Source organism: Oryctolagus cuniculus, chromosome 10, assembly GCF_964237555.1.
Source record: "Oryctolagus cuniculus chromosome 10, mOryCun1.1, whole genome shotgun sequence".
Lineage (NCBI taxonomy): Eukaryota > Metazoa > Chordata > Mammalia > Lagomorpha > Leporidae > Oryctolagus > Oryctolagus cuniculus.
The window spans coordinates 105,199,865-105,219,400 of NC_091441.1; the positions used below are offsets into that span (position 1 = coordinate 105,199,865).

General features: G+C 42.9%; 1 protein-coding gene across 6 annotated transcripts; it reads left to right on the top strand.

Annotated features, from left to right (window-relative positions):
- Positions 1 to 674: 674 nt before the first annotated feature.
- HIGD1A (HIG1 hypoxia inducible domain family member 1A) lies at positions 675 to 11,413 on the top strand. 6 transcript variants are annotated; one of them, XM_051851838.2, is made up of 5 exons: positions 714 to 811; positions 5,476 to 5,627; positions 5,889 to 6,007; positions 9,705 to 9,839; positions 10,412 to 11,413. In XM_051851838.2, exons 3-5 carry the CDS (start codon positions 5,911 to 5,913, stop codon positions 10,459 to 10,461), a joined length of 282 nt encoding a protein of 93 aa, XP_051707798.1. In that variant the 5' UTR covers positions 714 to 811; positions 5,476 to 5,627; positions 5,889 to 5,910; the 3' UTR covers positions 10,462 to 11,413. The 6 variants fall into 6 exon arrangements, with proteins under 6 accessions (XP_008258459.1, XP_069907065.1, XP_002713092.2 ...); XM_070050965.1 differs by having other exon boundaries at positions 740 to 811; positions 5,893 to 6,007; XM_008260237.4 differs by lacking the exon at positions 5,476 to 5,627 and having other exon boundaries at positions 675 to 811.
- Positions 11,414 to 19,536: the final 8,123 nt, after the last annotated feature.

The window sequence follows — 19,536 nt, forward strand, 5'->3', positions numbered from 1 at the left end:
CAGCTATGTGACACGACAGTTTGCAGCCTGCCTTGGTTTGTGCTCTATGGGATGGGGGAGGGAGCTCTAATTACGCCAGATACCTCCACGGTACAGTCACCCATGGTGACTGGTCATCTAGCCTAGGTACTAACCAGGAGCCCTGTCCCGGAAGTCCGAGGCCACGCCGGGCCTGCACACTTCCTCCGCAGAGGCCCCTCCCGTGGCCCGAGCGAGGTCCCAGCCCACAACTCCGTCCGTGGTGGCCATCTGGGCTGCCCCACTAGAATGCAGGGCACCGGAAGGGCCCTACCCCGGGCGGCCCAAGGCGCTCCTTCCCCGCAGACGGTGCCAGGAGGGAGGAGCGCCCCGCGGCCGTCAGCGCCCCAGAGGACAGGCGCGTGCTGCCACCCCAGCCCCGGGCCCCAGAGGACCCGCCGCGGCCCAAACCCCTCACCCCTCACCCTGCCCGAGGGGAAAAGGGCGAGAGAAATCTGAGGTCCTCCGGGGCCATGGGCCAGGACCTCTCAGGTGACCTGACGCGAACCGGGGACGCCCAGCTCGCACGTCCCACTCGATCCGCACGCGAAGCCGGGGACCCGGCCCCACCCGCACGCCGCCGCAGCCAATCCGGAGCCCTCTCCGGGCAGCCCCGCCCGCGCGCGCACGCACGCACGCGCACGCCCTGCCGGCGCCGGGGCGCCCGTGTGCTGTGTCCTACCTTCTGATTGGCTGGATCCGGCGGTGGGCGGGACAGGGAGAAGCCTGCCGGATGCGGCGCGCGCGGTTGGGCCAGAAGCCGGTTGGAGGGTTTTTGGGGTTGTTGCAGTCGGTAAGTGAAGCGTGGAGTATTGTGAGATCTGGGCACCCGGCTGTGGGGAGGGAACAAGTGGGGGCAGCGAGAGGGCCTTGGAAGGGTTGGGGGCCTAGCGGCCGCGACTGGACTGACGGGGGCGAGGTGTAGCTGGCGCGGCCCAGGCCCGACCTTGAGGATCGGGGCAGGTGTGGGGTCGGAGGACAGGGCCCGGGGGCATGGGGCGGCGAGCGCACGAAGCGGAGGCCTGTGGAGTGAGTGCCCCGAGTGGGGAAGACTCGCGGGTGGGGAGTGGGCGAGAGGCGGGGAGGCGGGGTGTTGCCGGCGCCCACCTCGGGAGCCCGCGGCCGGCGCCGCGTGGGGCCGGGTAGAGCGAGCGGGGCTCCGGCCATGGGAGTCCTGACAAGGTCACAGGGGGAGAGGTGCGGGGGACGGCGAGAAGCCCGAGGACCTTCCGGCCGTGGTCTCCCGCCCACCCTCTCCGCCTGCCCGGCGAGGGCCAGCAGGCCTCGGGCCCCAGTGAGGCATCCGCGCGCGGACCCTGCCGGGGAGGTTTTTACAAAGCGCGGGGCCCTGCAGAACAGGGGCAGCCACAGTGATTCAGCACTCGGAGGCCTGTCTCGGGTCGGTCTCAGTGTTCTTGTGCCTTTGGGAGAGCCCTCCTTAGTATTTTACTAAACTTACCGAAGAATTCCAGTTCTCCGAGGCACCGAACGTCTGGCTGTCCGGTGCCTCTCTCCGCATCTCTTCAGCTTTCTGGGTCATTTGGGTAGATGAGAAAGCAGTCATTTAGGAACACTCAGCAGTGGTGTTAGTGAAAAACCTTTTCACATCAGTCCCTTTAACTTTTTTTTTTTAAGCATCTTTTTCTTGAAAATTTTTAAAGAGATTTATGTTTGTGTTTCAAAGTCGGAGTTTGAGAAAAAAGAGGGGGAGATCTTCCATCCACTGGTTCACTCCACAGGTGGCTGAAGCCAGGAGCTTCCTCTGGGTCTCCCACGTGGGTGGCAGGGACCCCCAGCACTTGGGCCGTCCTCCGCTGCTTTTCCCAGGCTAGTAGCAGGGAGCTGGACCGGAGCCCACTATGCCACAACGCCGCCCCATTTTATCTTGAAATGTGCACCTGAAGTGTTCTGGATCAGAAAGGGGTTATCATTAGTTCTTTAAAGGAAGCAATAACCACATCCCCCACATCCTGATTGCTACCCCAGAGGCTGCTTTGTGAAAGTCAGATCAGATGCCCCATCTGTACAAGCTTCGGGGGGTGAAGAACACAGAACGACAGGTTTTCTTCTGTTGTTGTACAGACTGGAAAGGGAATGCATCCCCTTCCTCCTGAAAGGAGGGGAAACACTTGGTGCTCTGTCGACTGGTTACACAACTGCAGTCATCCAGGGTGAGATGATTCGAAAACCACACACTTCCCTGCTTTCAAGGACAATCCCCAAGTGATGTCTTAGTTTAAGAGAATTAAGGTTAAGGGAGGGAAGCATGCTTTTATATCGAAGCTTCTAGTGTTACGTGGATTGTGGTCTATGGTAGTTTTTTGTTTTGTTTTGACAGGCAGAGTGGACAGTGAGAGAGACAGAGAAAAAAGGTCTTCCTTTTGCCGTTGGTTCACCCTCCAATGGCCGCCGCGGCTGGCGCACCGCGCTGATCCGATGGCAGGAGCCAGGTACTTCTGGTCTCCCATGGGGTGCAGGGCCCAAGCACTTGGGCCATCCTCCACTGCACTCCCTGGCCACAGCAGAGAGCTGGCCTGGAAGAGGGGCAACCGGGACAGAATCCGGCGCCCCGACTGGGAGTAGAACCCGGTGTGCCGGCACCGCAAGGCGGAGGATTAGCCTAGTGAGCCGCGGCACCGGCCTTATGGTAGTTTTATCTCTCATGTTTGCAAGAAACCAGGACCTGTTCGGGTTCTTCTTGTTTCTCCTTTCATCGGTACAACATAAGAATTATAAAAGAAATAAGCATTTAGGTACCTACAGTTCGTCATTTTCTTACTGATTAAACTTTACAGATGTGGATGATTGCTATTTTTCAGTAAGTATTCGTAGATAAATTACCTGAGAATAATTCTAATTGTTCAGAAATATAACTTAAATTTATTAAGCAAACATTTTGTGTTATACTTAGTGAATAAAGGGCATTGTGCCAGGCAGTGGACATAGACTTAAGCAGGGCAGGTAGAGGCCTCTGACTTCAGGAAATTCTAGCAAAAGAAACAGACAATTTAAGTAGGCTTTTGGGAGGGTTACCATAGAGAAAGTGCTGGGTCCTATTACTGCATAACCAAAGCACCTGTCATAAACTTAGGCAGTCAGACGATTTCCCAGAGGTCTGTTCAGATAGGAACCTGAAAAAATGAAAGAGTGAGCTAGGAAAAATGATCTGAAGAGGATGGGCAGTGTGGGAAAAAAAGGAGGAATCAGCTTGTGCAAAGGCTTGGAGGTATACAGAGCAAATAGAATGATGTGGTTAGATGGAGGTTAGGGAGGGAGTTGGAAAGGATGTTTGTGATAAACACAGTTATATCTCTGAGAAGCTTACAACTGGGTATGAAGACGACTAAAAACATTCCATTCTGCAATTAATGTTAAATCCCTCCATCCAGTCCATTTATGCAGTTTCTTCAAAGGCAATCTCAACTCCTTGTGAAACTTCCCAAACCTTTGGCTAGAAGGCCATACCCCACTAAATTCAGTCTTCATTGTCTTGTTACACTGTCATCCCAGTTTTTTAAAATAACTAATTTTTGAGTCACTGTTTGTGTTATTACTCAAGTTTTATCTCTTTAGATTTTCAGTGAGCATAATGAACCTTGAGCTTATGGACCTGGTACAAAGTAAAAGCTCAATAAGTAGGGAGTTCATTTAGTTGGGAAAAAATAGAATATAAAAAAGGAAGTCTAGTTCTAATCCGAGTTTTCTCCTATCTAGCCAAGGTTTTCTTTTCTGTCAGATGATGGGATTGACTCTGCTCAATGGGGTGGGGCTTAGCGGGATAAATCCCTTTTCAAACTAAGCATCCTCCCCCACACACCCCTCTCGCGTTTTCTCTGAAAATGTTATCTGTCACTAGCCCCTCCTTGAATAGAAAGGCAATGAACTGTGGCAGGCCTTTGGGTATAGTAGTGTAAAGCCTCTGTCTGTGATACCGACATACCACATGGGCACTGTGTGCTCCACTTCCTATCCAGCTTCCTGCTGATGGCCTGGGAAAAGCTGCAGATGGCCTAGATGTTTGGGCCCCTCCCACCCATGTGGGAGACCAATGTGAAGCTCCTGGCTTCTGCATAGCCCAGTGCAGCCTGTTGTGGCCATCTGGGGAGTGAACCAATGAATGGAAAATTTGTCTGCCTCTCCCTCCCTCTCTGTAACTCTGACTTTCAAATAAATAGATAAATCTTTGAAAAAAAGAAAGGTATTGAATGAGAGCTGTTGTGATAGGGATGAAGAAAGTGTACACATTGTTGTGACAAAGGTAGAACTGAATTTACTGTCTCACTGTGATGAAATGCCTAATAACTTCCTGAGAACAGATGACTAAAACAGAAGAAAGGAGACTTTGCTCTCTGTGGTAATGTCTGTTCCTGTTATATAACTATCAGGCTAGTTTATTGCCTTTTGAATACCATTTAAAGGAATAATATAAAAAGAAGGTAGAGCATTTTAAGGGGGAAGCTAGGGAATGCAAGGTATATAAAAAGGAAGGCAGATCTAAACTTAGAATTCATTCATTCAGGTGGCCTGCAGTTTTGTGCTACAGTGATATTAACAGTGATAACCCTAGGTAATAATACTATAAAAAAACTAAAACACTATCTTGTGCTGAATTGAATATAAATTAGGTTTAAAAGGAAGAATTTCTAGCAACGTTATTTAAAATGAAAAGCTTTGTCCCTAAAGGGAATAAATAATGAAGTAGGTAGAAATTTTGACTGTTCAGAATAACTTATCCTTTTCCCAAAAACAATCACCATTGATAACAAATTAGTATAATAGGTGGGAAGTTGCTCAGAGGTGAGAATTGAAGCCAGATTATTAATAAGTCTGCATTTGAAAGCAATAAAAACCGCTATTAACTACACTTAAAAATGCTTAGTAGGATTTCCCAACATATTGAAGAAGCAATAGGGATTATCACTTTGGTTGGAAAGTTGTCCAGTTGAAGTTGATTAAGAATGAGGATAGCTAGAAAATTAATAGCTACTGTCTTAACTGATAGAAGTTTGTTTTTTTAAATTTCACTGTTTTTAGTATGGTAGGGGGGCCAGCCCTGTGGCATAGCAGGTAATGACATCCCATGTAAACACCAGTTCGAGTCCCAGCTGCTCCACTTACTATCCAGCTCCTTACTAATGCACCTGGGAAAGCAGTGGAAGATGGTCCAAGCACTTGGGCCCCTGCATCCTTGTGGGAGACGTGGCAGAAGCTTCTGTGTCCTAGCTTTAGATTGGCCCAGCTCCTGCTGTTGCAGCCATTTGGAGAGTAAACCAGCAGCTTCAAGATTTCTCTCTAACTGTAGCTTTCAAAAAAATAAATATATCTTAAAAGAAATAAAATGAAGTAGATAATTTGAAAGGGGCCGGTGTTGTGGTGTAACAGATTAAGCAGCCATTTGCAGTGTGGCATCCCATATGGGCACCAGTTTGAGTCCTGGCTGATCTACTTTTGATCCAGCTCTCTGCTGATGTACCTGGAAAAGCAGCAGAAGATGGTCCAAGTGGTTGGGCCCCTGCACGAATTTGGGAGACCCGGATGAAGCTCCTTGTTCCTGGCTTCTGTCTGGCCCAGCTGCAGCCGTTGTGGCCATTTGGGGAGTGAACCAGCAGGTGGAAGAGCTCTCTCTCTTTATCTCTCCCCCTCCTCTCCCTTTTCCTTCTCTCTCTGCCTCTGCATCTCTAACTCTGCCTTTCAAATAAATAACTCCCTAAAAGTAGCTACAGGTTAAAAATAGTGAATTTTTAAAAATAGCTTTTAAAGTTCATGGATAACACACGTGTGTTTTCATGGAAAACTAGAATATTTTAATTATGGGTATTAATCATTATAGATGTTTTTACTTACAGAATCTCATAGAAACTCTCTTTCAGGAAGATTCTTCAAACAACCAATATGTCAACCAATACAGATGTTTCTCTTTCTTCATATGATGAAGATCAGGGATCCAAACTTATCCGAAAAGCTAAAGAGGCACCATTTGTCCCCATTGGTAAATTTGATTTTGACATTCTAATAATTAGTTGGCTGTAAGTGTGAAACAATAGAAACCTGGTAAGCTTGTTCATCTAGCATATCCTAAAAGAATTTACTTTCAAATATTTTTTGTTATGTTACAATTTGCCGCAATTGGCATGATAAAAATCTTATAAAAGTGTTCTGTGTGTATTTAGTCTTGTTTTATTGACTATTTCACTGAACAGTAGACTCCAAGACTACTCTTAGGACTTACTAGGCTTAAGAAAACTATTAAATTCATAGTTAGGGTTTATTACATTGGAAGCACACAGATTAAAGCAAAAGCTTATGGGATGAAGTCCAGGAGACATAATGCACAAGCTTCCAGGTTTTCCTTTCCAGTGGAGTGACATGGGGTGCACTTAATTCTTCCAGCAATGTTGTGTCAAGTACTGCCATCCAGGGAAGTCCACCAAATCTTCGTGTCAGGGTTCTACTGGGGATCAGTCATATACAAATGCAGTGCCCCTGAAGGCCTTGCAGCATATAAAGGATATCAGTAAATTAGATGGTGTATTTCAGAAACAAAAAACAAGTATAAATTATATTAAAGTGTTAAAATAGTAGAAACAATGACTTTGAAGTCAGAAGTAAGAAAGGATACATACAGATATTATTATTACTGGAGATCCCAAATAAGATTCAAATGAAAGCTGGTATATGTACCACATTCTAAAGTTTCTGTTCTCCCAAAATTTAGAAATTCATTGAAATCCAAATATAAACCCCACTTGGACATTTTTACCCTGTTACAGAATTTGATAGGTCAATTTCAAAGTACCAGATAAGCTTTTTGTGTGAAGATAGAGTAATGCAAGTATACTAGCTTATGAGGTATGCTTTGTACATGACATTGCTGGCATCTCAGATCAATGCAAAATGTATACCCAAAGCACTGTTTTCAAAAATTAACCATATGAATGGAAAGAGAAAAAAGGGAGATTTCACCTCCTATCATACCCTCAGAGATAGATTAGTACTCAGTGTTAAAACAACAATATAGGCCGGCGCCGCGGCTCAACAGGCTAATCCTCCGCCTTGCGGTGCCAGCACACCGGGTTCTAGTCCCGGTCGGAGTGCTGGATTCTGTCCCGGTTGCCCCTCCCAGGCCAGATCTCTGCTGTGGCCCTGGAGTGCAGTGGAGGATGGCCCAAGTGCTTGGGCCCTGCACCCCATGGGAGACCAGGAGAAGCACCTGGCTCCTGCCTTCAGATCAGCACGGTGTGCCGGCTGCAGCGCGCCGGCTGCGGCGGCCATTGGAGGGTGAACCAATGGCAAAGGATGACCTTTCTCTCTCTCTCACTGTCCACTTTGCCTGTCAAAAAAAAAATATATATATATAAAGAAATAGAGGAACTGGGGCTGGTGTCGTGGCTCAGTAGGTTTATCCTCAGCCTACGGTGCCAGTATCTCATATGGGCACCAGTTCTATTCCTGGCTGCTCCTCTTCCAATCCAGCTCTGCTATGGCCTGGGAAAGCAGAGGAAGATGGCCTAAATGCTTGGGCCCCTGCACCTACATTGGAGACCAGGAAGAAGCACCTGGCTCCTGGCTTCAGATCAGCTCAGCCGCAGCCATTTGGGAAATAAACCAACAGATGGAAGACCTTTGTCTCTCCCTCTCACTGTAACGCTACCGCTCAAATAAATAAAATAATTAAAAAAAAAATAGATGAACCTAAATTCTGGAGTCGAGAAGGCTTGACACCAGATTCTGTCCCGGTTGCTCCTCTTCCAGTCCAGCTCTCTGCTGTGGCCCGGGAAGGCAGTGGAGGATGGCCCAAGTGCTTGGGCCCTGCACCCACATGGGAGACCAGGAGGAAGCACTTGGCTCCTGGCTTCAGAGCGGTGCAGTGCGCCGGCCATGGCAACAATTTAGGGGGTGAACCAACGGAAAAGGAAGACTTTTCTCTCTGTCTCTCACTAACTCTGCCTGTCAAAAAAAAATATATTCAAAATATACAATAATTGTAATTCAATTAGGAAAAGATAAGCAACATAAAACAAGCTAATTCAAAGAAGAGGAAACCTGAATGGCCAATCAAAATGAAAATTTGTTCAACCAGTAAACATACAAAATTAAACAAGATATTTTATATTTGTGAAAGTTGTAAAAATGGAAAAAACAAGGTGAAAAAAAGTAGTGCTGTTTGGAGTATGGGAAAGCCAGCCCATCAGCGTGTTGGCACAAATACAATTAAGCATTATGTGATATGTGTGCACATTGATTTGCAGCACCTTATGAAAGTAGCATAATGGGAGCAGCTCCAGTGTCTGTCAGCAGGGCAGTGTAAATGTGAATTCATGGGCCCCAAAGAAGGCATTTATGTAAGTGACAACTCAGGTGGCAGCAAGAATATTTTATATTTTATTTCATCCTTTTAAAATGTACTAAATATCTAAGGACAGAAGTACTTAAAATATGATAAATGTGCAAGCACAATGTGTTGTAAGTCTTGAGATATTTTATGTGGAAACAATAGTTAATTCCCAATCACAGTCTAACAGTCATGACTAACCATATTATTCTAATACAGTTTTACAGTTGATTAGTTGTGGTGTTATGTGTATTTTTATGTATATTTGGTTTAGTGATTTTACATCTATATTCATAATTTATATTGCTTTTTCTCACTTTATCTTAATTTTGTTTTGGTATCAAGGTTTCCTTAAAAAATGTTTTGGGGGGCTGGCGCTGTGGTGCAGCAGGCTAGAGCCCTGGCCTGAGGCGAGGGATCCCATATGGGCGCTGGTTCTGGTCCCAGCTGCTCCTCTTCTGGTCCAGCTCTCTGTGTGGCCGGGGAAAACAATGGAGGGGGGCCCAAATCCTTGGGCTCTGCTCCCATGTGGGAGACCAGGAGGCTCCTGGCTCCTGGCTTCAGATAGGCGCGGCTCTGGCCACTGTGGCCATCTAGGGAGTAAACCAGCAGATGGAAGACCTCTCTATCTGTCTCTACCTCTCTCTGTAACTCTTTCAAATAAATAAAATAAATCTAAAAAGAAAAGTTTTGGAAAAAATATACTGCCATCTTTTTTTTAATGTTTTGGAATACAAATGCAGAATGTCCTTACAATTTATTAGATCTTGCTTATAAAACTATTTTAGTCTTATGGGAGTCAATCTTAGATTATACTTTTAATTCTTTCTGTTATTGATATATGAAGATATTTTATATTTCCTTTGGAATTTATTAATTTGTATTTTCCTCAGAAATCAATTCATTTCACCCAGATTCTCAAATTTAATTGAGAAGAGCAGATATCTCAATTATATCCTCTTGTAATGTATATTTGTTTTCTGTTTAACCTACATCTATATTTAGTAAAATAAGTTTTTTTTTCCTCCCATCTATTTTATTTTTTATTTATACTTTGTTTCCTTTTATTTTTCTTGTAATGATTTGGAAGTTCTGCAGCTATTCCTGTAGTGTTGGTGGTTATCTTTACCTTGTTATTCAGGGTATTTTTAAAAATGTAATTATAGTGTTAAAATGAATAAATTCATTCCTTAACTCAAGATAAAACCTTTAGCCACCAAATACAAATAAAAATAATAACAATAAAAAATACCTTTAGCCACGTTTGTTTTGTTGTAGTAAAAGTACATCAGTTGATGGTAGAATCATCTGGATCCCTCCCCAGGCCCCTTACACACTTTTGACTGTTTTACAGGAATGGCGGGGTTTGCAGCAATTGTTGCATATGGACTGTACAAACTGAAGAGCAGGGGAAATACGAAAATGTCCCTTCACCTCATTCACATGCGTGTGGCGGCTCAAGGCTTTGTTGTAGGGGCAATGACTCTTGGTAGGTTCTCACAGGAAATTTCAAATTTATTAAGCATGTCTTTACAAACAAAACAAGGTATGACCTGTGTAAAAATTGAATACAAGTAATTCAAGTAGTGACATAGTTTACCTGTATATGATATATTCTACTGAGGTTTTAAAGAAAGAAGAAATAGTAGTCCTGTCCATCACTGAGTTTATAGTTTCATTGAAGAGTCTAGACATAGAAATAGGATTGGTGGTAACATCCATTATCTGTGAGAGACATTTTAAAGTATAGATATTACATGCTTTTAGTGGCATTATAATTTATTAACTGGTATCATGGAACAAGAGTTACTCCTTTTTGAAGTTTCCAGCTAAATATTCTTTGTTTTTAAAAACAAATAGGAGTATTCAAACATTGTGAGTTAGTCATGGCATCTTTGAGCTACTTGGGAAACTATGTAAACTTTGTGAAAAGAGTTTTAGAAATGTAAACTATTAAGGCAAAGGGGTTTTGTTACCTTTGTAGATACTCCACATTAGCTATTAAGAAATTTTAAAATTTTTCATAATATCAAATGTTTAACTAGTATTCTTTTTCTTTAGGTATGGGCTATTCCATGTATCGGGAATTCTGGGCGAAACCTAAACCTTAGAAGAGATGCTGGCTTGGCCTTGTTGGAGATGCTTCCTTTAGTTAGACATCTCATATTGAGGTTATGTGTTATATCGAAAATAAATAATTTGAGTGGGTTTAGACAATAATACATGGTATTTTGAATATGGACCTCCTCGTGACCAAATTATTAGTGACTAGTTCACTAATAGGTCTCATTTTACACCTGGTATTAAAATGTTCTCCCTCCACCCCAACCCTTGTGATGAAATTAGTCCTAAAGATCACAGCAGGCCAATGCTGCAGTTATTCCCAGTTTGCTGCAGTGTCTCATGCTTCGTGTGTTGGAAAGGAGTCCTGTTTACCCAGTTAATTCACTTTTTTCTGCCTGCCTCATAGACTGGATGAATATTTCAGTTTTTGGGATTGGTTATCTCTGAAAGAACTCTTTTTCAAAAAGTTCATGGAATATAATTTGTAAAGCCTCCCACACCTGAATGTGTGTGTATGTGTGTGTGTGTGTACTTGTGTATGTACACAAACAAAAGGTAGCAAGCTTTTAAGACAGCTGCATAGTAGTATTTATTTCAGAATCATACTTGTAGATGTGAGACTAATTTAATTATGGATTCCAGGTTAGCTCTTTTGTAAAAACTGCAGAATTATATTTTTGCTGCTGTTATACTAGCATAATTTCTAAATGTCACCTTGAAATAGAAACATGTATTTTAACTGCTAATACAAAGGTAAATTAACACTTTTAAAATGTGTGCAGTGTTTTTTAATTTTCTGTGTAAGACTCATAAATGTTAAATTACCTATAGTGGAAGTGATCAATAGTTTATGAGCAAGCTGGTTGGTCAGACGTTATACACAAACTTTGATATACTACAGGATACATTACTGCAGTTGTGAAATCTCTTGTCTAACCTGAACTTACATTCCATGGTGATAGCATGATCTACATATTGTTATTAAAGTAAGTAAACATATTAAATGTCTTGTATTTATTTCAGTTTGGAAAAAGAGTAGCACAGAAATTAAGTTCCAAGAGAATCACAGAATATTTTGTACCTTTGGTGGAACCAGAGTTAAAGAGTATCAAATAAAAATTATAGCTGACATTTATAGAGCATCTACTGTGTGCCATCCACCAGTGTAAGCACTTACACATGTGTAATATCCAGTAAGCTTCCTAACAACCCCAAGAGATAGGAATCATGCATAATTTCATTTGAGCTTAGCAACTCAGAGGAGCTATAGTCCTGTTTGTTTGTTTTCAGTTTAGATGAGTGTCCTTTAAGGAGGACGACAGTCCATTCTTTCAAAGCATTTTTGTTTACAGAGAATATAGAATGGTGAGTAAAATGGTAGCTGCCAACAAGTATTAGAGACTTGAAATATTGGCCTTTGAAGTGAATACAACAGTTATAAAACTATGAAATTAGACTTGGACTAGGTAACTTCGGTGGTCCTCACTGAACGATACATCACTGTGTAGCTTTATGTGAAAGTGCTTTCAAAATACATCTATGAGGCCAGCACGGTGGCACACGCAGCGGTTAAGCCTCCGCTTGTGATGCTGGCATCCCACACAAGCAGATTTGAGTCACGGCTGCTCCACTTCTGATCTGGGTTCCTACTACTGTGCCTGAGAAAGCAGCAAAAGATACCCCAAATACTTGGGCCACTGCCACCCACATAGGAGACCTGGATGGAGTTCCAGGTGCCTGGCCCAGCCCTGGCCATTGTGGCCATTTGGGGAGTGAACCAGCAGGTGGAAGATCTGTAACTGTCTTTCAAATAAAACATACATTATATTACGAAGGAGTATTTTCTCAGCTTTGAATGGATATAAAATGCATTTAGGCAATACTAACAATTGTTTGTTTCTTAAAAAAAAAAAAAAGTTTATTTGAAAGTTACAAAGAGGTAGAGCTAGAGAGAGTGAAAGGTCTTCCATCCGCTGGTTCACTCCCCAAATGATCACAATGTCCAGAGCTGAGCTGACCCAAAGCCAGGAGCCAGGAGCTTCTTCTGGGTCTCCCACATGGGTGCAGGGGCCCAAGAGGTTGGGCCATCTTCTGCTTTCCCAGGCCATAGCAGAGCGCAGGATCAGAAGTGGTGTATCCGGGACTCAAACCTGCCCATATGGGATGCCAGCCCTGCAGGTTGGGGCTTTAACCCACTGCACCACAGCACTGGCCCCAACAATTGTTTCTTGAAGGATAAACTTTCTGTAGAGGAATGAATTTTAGAAATTTTCTTTTTTTTTTTTTTTTTTTTTTTTCCTTAAAGATTTCTTTGAAAGTCACAGTTACAATATGAGAGAAAGGAGAGTGAACCAGTGCTCCAGTAACAGCCAAAATAAGCCAAGGAATCTGCCTCAGTTAAAATTTGACATCCTATCTCAAAGTAGAACCACCTCCTCATGGAGACCTGTAGTCCTATCCCAGCCCATGATCCTGTTGAAGCCTGTATGTGGTATTCATCATGCTTTGTTGTCATCACTTAATGCCAGCCTTCCCTGCTGTATTCTAAGTAATCTAGAGATTTAAAGTGTATGGGAAGATTGCATAGGTCACACACTATGCCATTTTACATAAGGAACTTGAAGATCCTCGTTTTGATAGCCTGGAGTGGGGAGGGTGGTCCTGGAATCAATCCCCCTTCTGATGCAGAGGGATGACTAATGACTGCCTATTTTCTAGTCAGGAAGCAACCGTGACATCTGGTGGTGAGAGCTGGAATTTGACTCTGCACTTAACAAGCACCCTAATTAAACTTGTGTGTCAGAGTAAGAATTTTGGAGTGGCCCAATCCACTCCATAATAGGATTGGTCATGTAGGCCATGTCTCACACATGAGCAAATGCTGCTCAGAGCTTCAGGGACTTGAAAGTTAGGTTCTGGGGCCTGTGCTGTGGCATAGCAGGTAAAAGCCACTGCCTGCAGTACCAGCATCCCATAAGGGCACTGGTCTGAGTCCCAGCTGCTCCACTTCCAATCCAGTTCTCTGGCCTGGGAAAGCAAAAGAAGATGGCCCAAGTCCTTGGGCCCCTGTGCACGCATGTCAGAGACCTGGAAAAGCTCCAGGCTCCTGGCTTTGGATTGGCTCAGCTCCAGCAGTTGAAGCCATCTGGGGAGTGACCAGCAGATAGAAGGCCTTTCTCTGCCTCTGCCTCTGCAACTCTGCCTTTCAAATAAATAAATAGGGAAAAATTAGGATCTATCCCTATGTAAATCTACAGCCCATCACATCACAGCTCCTAAAGTAAAACTGAACAAATACAGTATTCACACAGTTCTCTGTGAAACAGTACAAATGCCAATTATTATTTTAAAACTTGGTTCTTTTTGAAAGCTTTTCCAATAGAATGGGAAAATTTGAAAGGGAATCTGAGCATTCAATTTTGACTGGACTGGCATTTTGTCAATGAATCATTTGCCAATACCAGCATTGCTCATGCAACCTGGTTTCATGTTTAGACAAAGGAAGCGTACTTTCTCTTTCATCACTGAAATGAAGCAAGAAAAAAAAAAAAGAATTTCAGTAAGACAAAAATTAGGGAACTTCCTCCTGGATTCATTAGTGATAAGTGGGTCTAGGGAACCAGTTGGTTCCCTCAGAGTAACCCAATAACACATTCTCTAGTGTTCTGACCTTCTTAGGTTGGTGTTAGCTCTTTTTCCTGTACCCAGTGGGACTCTGAAGTGTTTCAGAGTGACTGCAATTTTGCCATCACCTTTCAGTTCTTAATCTCACCTTGTCTATAAGCATATTTATTGTCTTCTCTGTCCCTTCCTAGCTGGCTCATTTCTGTCAGTGGTATCCCTATTCCAACCCCTGCCTGCCTCACCTGCTGGGCTCACACTCTTAGAGGTACCTTTCTTTCCTCACATTTTTTTTTTGTTGTTGTTGTTGTTGTTGTTGTTGTTGTTGTTGTCTCTTAAACGAATTACCAAATCTTATTAGGGTTGCATAAATAGAGTCTCTTGTTACCCAAATTTGCCCTGCCATTCCCTGTGGGCCAACACTAGGCCTTTCACTTTCTGTTGCTGCCACCTAGTGCTAGTCTTTATAAAACAGAAGCCAAGGATGTCCCCACAAAGGGACCTTGCTGTGGCGGTGGTAAATTAAATAGCAGTAAGTGCACAAGTCACTGGGGACCTACTCAACAGGGGAGAAACTCAGAATTACTGCATCAAGATACTGCATCCAAGTGCTCTGAAAAACCAATGTAAACCAAGAATGGGATTGAGAAATTGGGGGCGGAAATTAAGACATACTGCCAGCCCATCATGCTGAAGGCTTGGTGGGCAGCCAAGGTATACCTCATCCATCAAAGAGGTCCCTTGGAACTGAGGATTGATGAGTCTTGGCAGAACACTGAGTATTCTAATAAAGTCAACATACAATGAATGAGATCACCATATATACAAACACATTTAGACAAAATAGCTCTGTGGATAAAATAAAATTGACTACAACCAAAATGGTGTTACACTAAACCACAAAGTGTCCTGGGGGGAGTTCTAAAAGAGGCTAATGGCCGACAAAGCCCAAATCCATCAGAACTCCAGCAAGAAGGGCCTTGACCTTGGAGAAAGTGAACTATTTGTATTGGGGGAAGGGGGCCTTGATAGTGCAGTGGAATAATTTACTAAGGCTTAATCTTGGGTCAAAAATATCTCAAAGCAGCTTCTCTTTGTTGGCTCTGAACCCATGCTCCAATATCTTTGTGATGACTCGGTTTTTATGGGTGTGTGATTCTGGGAAGGGAGAGGCTCTGTATATGGGTCACAAACTCTGAATATAAACTAGTGGCTCAGTGTTCCTGGTTTACTTATCAGTTAATACCATAACTGGGAAAGTCTAACTTGACGAGATACTCATAGTATGACCAAACTGAAGTCTAGTGTGGAAAGGTCTGACGAGGAGAAAGTCAGATGGTTATAAACTTACTTCCATTATCAGGCAAATAGCTAAAACTGCAGTAATATAAATACTATGTACTATGGCTAAAATGATAATCTAGATAACTGAACAGCATTCCGCAGTTTCCAGAGCACTGTGATGACACAGTGATCATGGCAAAGAGGATACTATTACTGTTTAAGTAGACAGTTGAGGTTTGTGACTTGATGTCAGAGCAGCAACTAGTCTCACTTAGGGCTGTTGTTTTGCTTCTCATAGCAAGTAGGATCATCACTGCTTATTATATTTACCTATCTGTGAGGAAAAATACAACTTCAAAGAGGAGAAATCTATGTGGTGACTTTAAGAAAAACATGCATAAAGCTCACATTTTAAGGTTGAAGCTGTATGGTACTGTGGGAAGAATCTCTTAGGGATTAGGAATGGAAAGTAGAACCATACAAATACATTCAACTCGTTTAAAAATTGTGACAAATATTTATAACATAGGACTCGCCATTTTAACCATTTTTCAGTTATGATTCAGTGGAACCAAGTATTCTCAAAATGCTATGCAACTATCACTACCATTGACCTTCAGAAACTCACCAACCCAAACCGAAACTTGCATTTAGTAATTTTCCAGATCCCGTTCCCCTCTCTGCCATCTCCTTCCCTCACTCTTGCCCTCTAAAAACTTCTCTGCTACTCTCTGTCTCTGAATTTGCTCATTCTAGAACCTAATATAGATGGAATCACAATATTTATAATTTTGTTACTGGCTTATTTCACTTAGCAAATTATCAAGTTATAGCATGTTATAGCATGGATCAGAATTTCATCCTCTCTCCTTTTTAAAAGAAGTATTTGTTTATTTGGAAGGCATAGCAACAGAGAGAGAGGAAGAGACAGATATCTTCGATATGCTGGTTCATTGCCCAAATGGCCCAACAGCCAGGTCTGGGCCAAGCTGAAGCTATGAGCCAGGACCTGGTCTCCCACATGAGTGTCAGAGGTTCAAGTACTTGGGCTTTCTGCTTCTGCTTTTCCAGGTGCATTAGCAGGAAGCTAGATTGGAAGTGGAGCAGCTGGGACTAGCTGGCACTACAACATGGATGCTGGCATCGAAAGCAGCAGCTTAACCTGCACCACGATGCCAGTCCCCCATTGTCTTTTAAAATCTGAATAATATTCCATTGTATGTGTATGTCATATTTTGTTTGTTCATTTGTTGGTCAGCACTTGAGTTGTTTCCACCTTTTTGCTATTGTGAATAGTGCTGCTGTGAACACTGGCGTGTAAGTTTCCATTTGTGTCCCTGCATTCAATTCTTGTGGTAATTCTATGTTTAATTCTTTGAGAAACCACCAAACTGTTTTCCATAGAAATGATACCATTCTTTACATCCCCAGTAGCAATACACAAGGATTTCAGATTTTCTACATCCTGGCCAATAGTTGTGATTTTCCCTTTTTTTTTTTTTTTTTTTTTTTTGATAGGCAGAGTGGACAGTGAGAGAGACAGAGAGAAAGGTCTTCATTTTGCCATTGGTTCACCCTCCAATGGCCGCCGCGGCTGGCGCATCACGCTGATCCAAAGCCAGGAGCCAGGTGCTTCTTCTGGTCTCCCATGCAGGTGCAGGGCCCAAGGACTTATGGCCATCCTCCACTGCACTCCGGGGCCATAGCAGAGAGCTGGCCTGGAAGAGGGGCAACTGGGACAGAATCCGGCGCCCTGACCGGGACTAGAACCCGGTGTGCCGGTGCCGCTAGGCGAAGGATTAGCCTAGTGAGCCACGGCGCCAGCCCCCCCCCCCCTTTTTTTTTCATAATATCCAACCTAACCTAATGAGTGTGAGGTATTATCTCACTGTAATTTTGATTTACACTTCTCTAATAGCTGGTGATACTGACTATCTATCCATAAGCTTAATTGGCCATTTGTGTGTTTCTTGGAGAAACATCTACTAAAATCCTTGGCCCATTTTTAAATGGGGCTGTTTGGGTTTTTTGTTTGTTTATTGTTGTTCTTGAGTTTGCTTGGTTTTTGACAAAAGCTCAAAAACAAGATAGCTTTCCACCACATGATGCTGGCTGCATTACAGGACAATTGACATTACAGGCAAAAACAAAAACAAACACTCAACCTCACACCTTATGCAAAAAAAGTACACCAAAATAAATTATGGACATGAAACCCTAGCACTTCTAGAAAAGCAAAGAGAAATGTCTTTAGGGTCCAGAGCTAGCTAAGCAAAAAGTTTGTAAGCTTGATATCAAAAGTACAACCCATAAAAGAAGGAAAGTGATAAATTCAACCTCATCAAAATCAAAACTTGTTCTGTGAAAGCCATGTGAAAAGGATTAACAGACAAACCACGATTGGGAGAAAATATATGCAAACCACATACCTAACAAAGTACTAGTGTATAGAATGTATAAAGAATTCTCAAAACCCAACAGTTAAAATTTGGGCAACACAGGGTCAGCACTATGGCATACTGGGCTAAGCCTTCACAGGTATCCCATATGGGTGCCAATTCAAGTCCCAGCTGCTTCTCTTCCAATCCAGCTCTCTACTAATGGTCTAGGAAAGCAGTGGAAGATGGCCCAAGTTCTTGGACTCTGCACTCATGTGGGAGACGCAGAAGCAGCTCCTGGCTCCTAGCTTTGGATAGGACCACTCTGGCCATTGTGGCCATTTGGGAAATGAACCAGAGGATGGAAGACCTCTCTCTTTCTATCTCATCTCTCTCTCTCTAACTCAACTCCTCAAATAAGTATAATAAATAATATTTTTAAAAAATTTGGGCAACAGATAAAAACAGACACTTCACCAAAGAAAATACAGATGGCAAATAAAGATATAAAAAAAGTTCAACATTATGATTTACATTGGAACTCAAGGAGATATCACTATACACTTAATAAAATGGCTAAAACAAAAATAAAGCCAACAGTAAATGCTAGCAACAATGTGATAAAATCAGAGCACTTACACATTTCTGGTAGGAATATAAAACGATACAGTAACTCTAGAAAAGTTTGGCCATTTTTTAAAATAAAACTAAGTATGCAGTTACATGACCCAGCTATTGTACTCTTGGGCATTTATTCCATAGAAATAAAAACCTGAGGCCAGCACTGTGGCACTGTGGGTTAAACCACAGCCTGCAGTGCCAGCATCCCGTATGGGTGCCGGTTTGAGTCCCAGCTGCTCCACTTCCAATACAGCTCCCTGCTAATTCTCATGGGAAAGCAGCAGAAGATGGTCCAAGTCCCTGGGCCCCTACACCCATGTGGGAGACCCAGAAGAAGCTCCTGACTTCCAGCTTCAGCCTGACCTAGCCTGGGCCATTGTGGCCATTTAGGGAATGAACCAGCAGATGGAAGATCTCTCTCTACCTCCTTCTCTCACTGTAACTCTGCCTTTCTAATAAATAAATAAATCTTTTTTTTTTTTTTTTAAAGAAAAACCTATGTTCATACAAACACCTGTACAGGAGTGTTCATAAGTTAATCATAATACCCATCCGGGAAATGGGTCAGATGTCCTTCAGTGGGTGGATGGTTAAACAAACTGAGGTACATCCATACTGTACACATAATGTCTGTGACTCACCAGCAAGTCTCCAGTATTTTAGACCACACTAAGTCTATGATATCCTTACTAAGTTTATGATAAGACTCAACAATAAAAAAGAATAGATCGTTCATACATAACAACTCAGATGAATCTCCAGAGACTTATTCTAAATACACAAAAAAACCTAAAAAGTTACATGCCTTATTATTCTATTTATACAAAGTGTTTGAAATGGCAAAATTTTAGACAAATGGAAGACAGATTAGGGCTTAGTGGGGGGTTAGGGATTTGGGGAGGGGCAGGAGGAGGTAGCTATGGATATAAAAGCACTATAGAGGGATCCTGGTGATAGAAAGTGTTCAGTATATTGGCTGGTGGTTGATACGTGAACTTACATAATATCAAATAAATGAGTATGTCAGAACTGGGAAACTGAAGTGCAATCCATGCACTTCATCAATGTCAATATCCTGGTGTGGTCTTGGACTATTGTTCTGCAAAATGTTACCACTGGTGGAGACTGCACACGGGATCTCTCTGTATTATTTCTTACAATTGCATGTGACTCTATCATCACCTCAATAAAATGTTCCAATTCAAAAGCAAACAACAA

What these genes read in the sequence shown, in the direction of transcription:
- HIGD1A (XM_070050964.1), top strand. Translation starts at nt 752, where the DNA reads ATGCGGCGCGCGCGGTTGGGCCAGAAGCCGGTTGGAGGGTTTTTGGGG. An exon ending in TTTTGGGGTTGTTGCAGTCG is followed by an intron (nt 812 to 5,874) that starts GTAAGTGAAGCG and finishes AGAATCTCATAG; the next exon opens with AAACTCTCTTTCAGGAAGAT. An exon ending in GGCACCATTTGTCCCCATTG is followed by an intron (nt 6,008 to 9,704) that starts GTAAATTTGATT and finishes ACTGTTTTACAG; the next exon opens with GAATGGCGGGGTTTGCAGCA.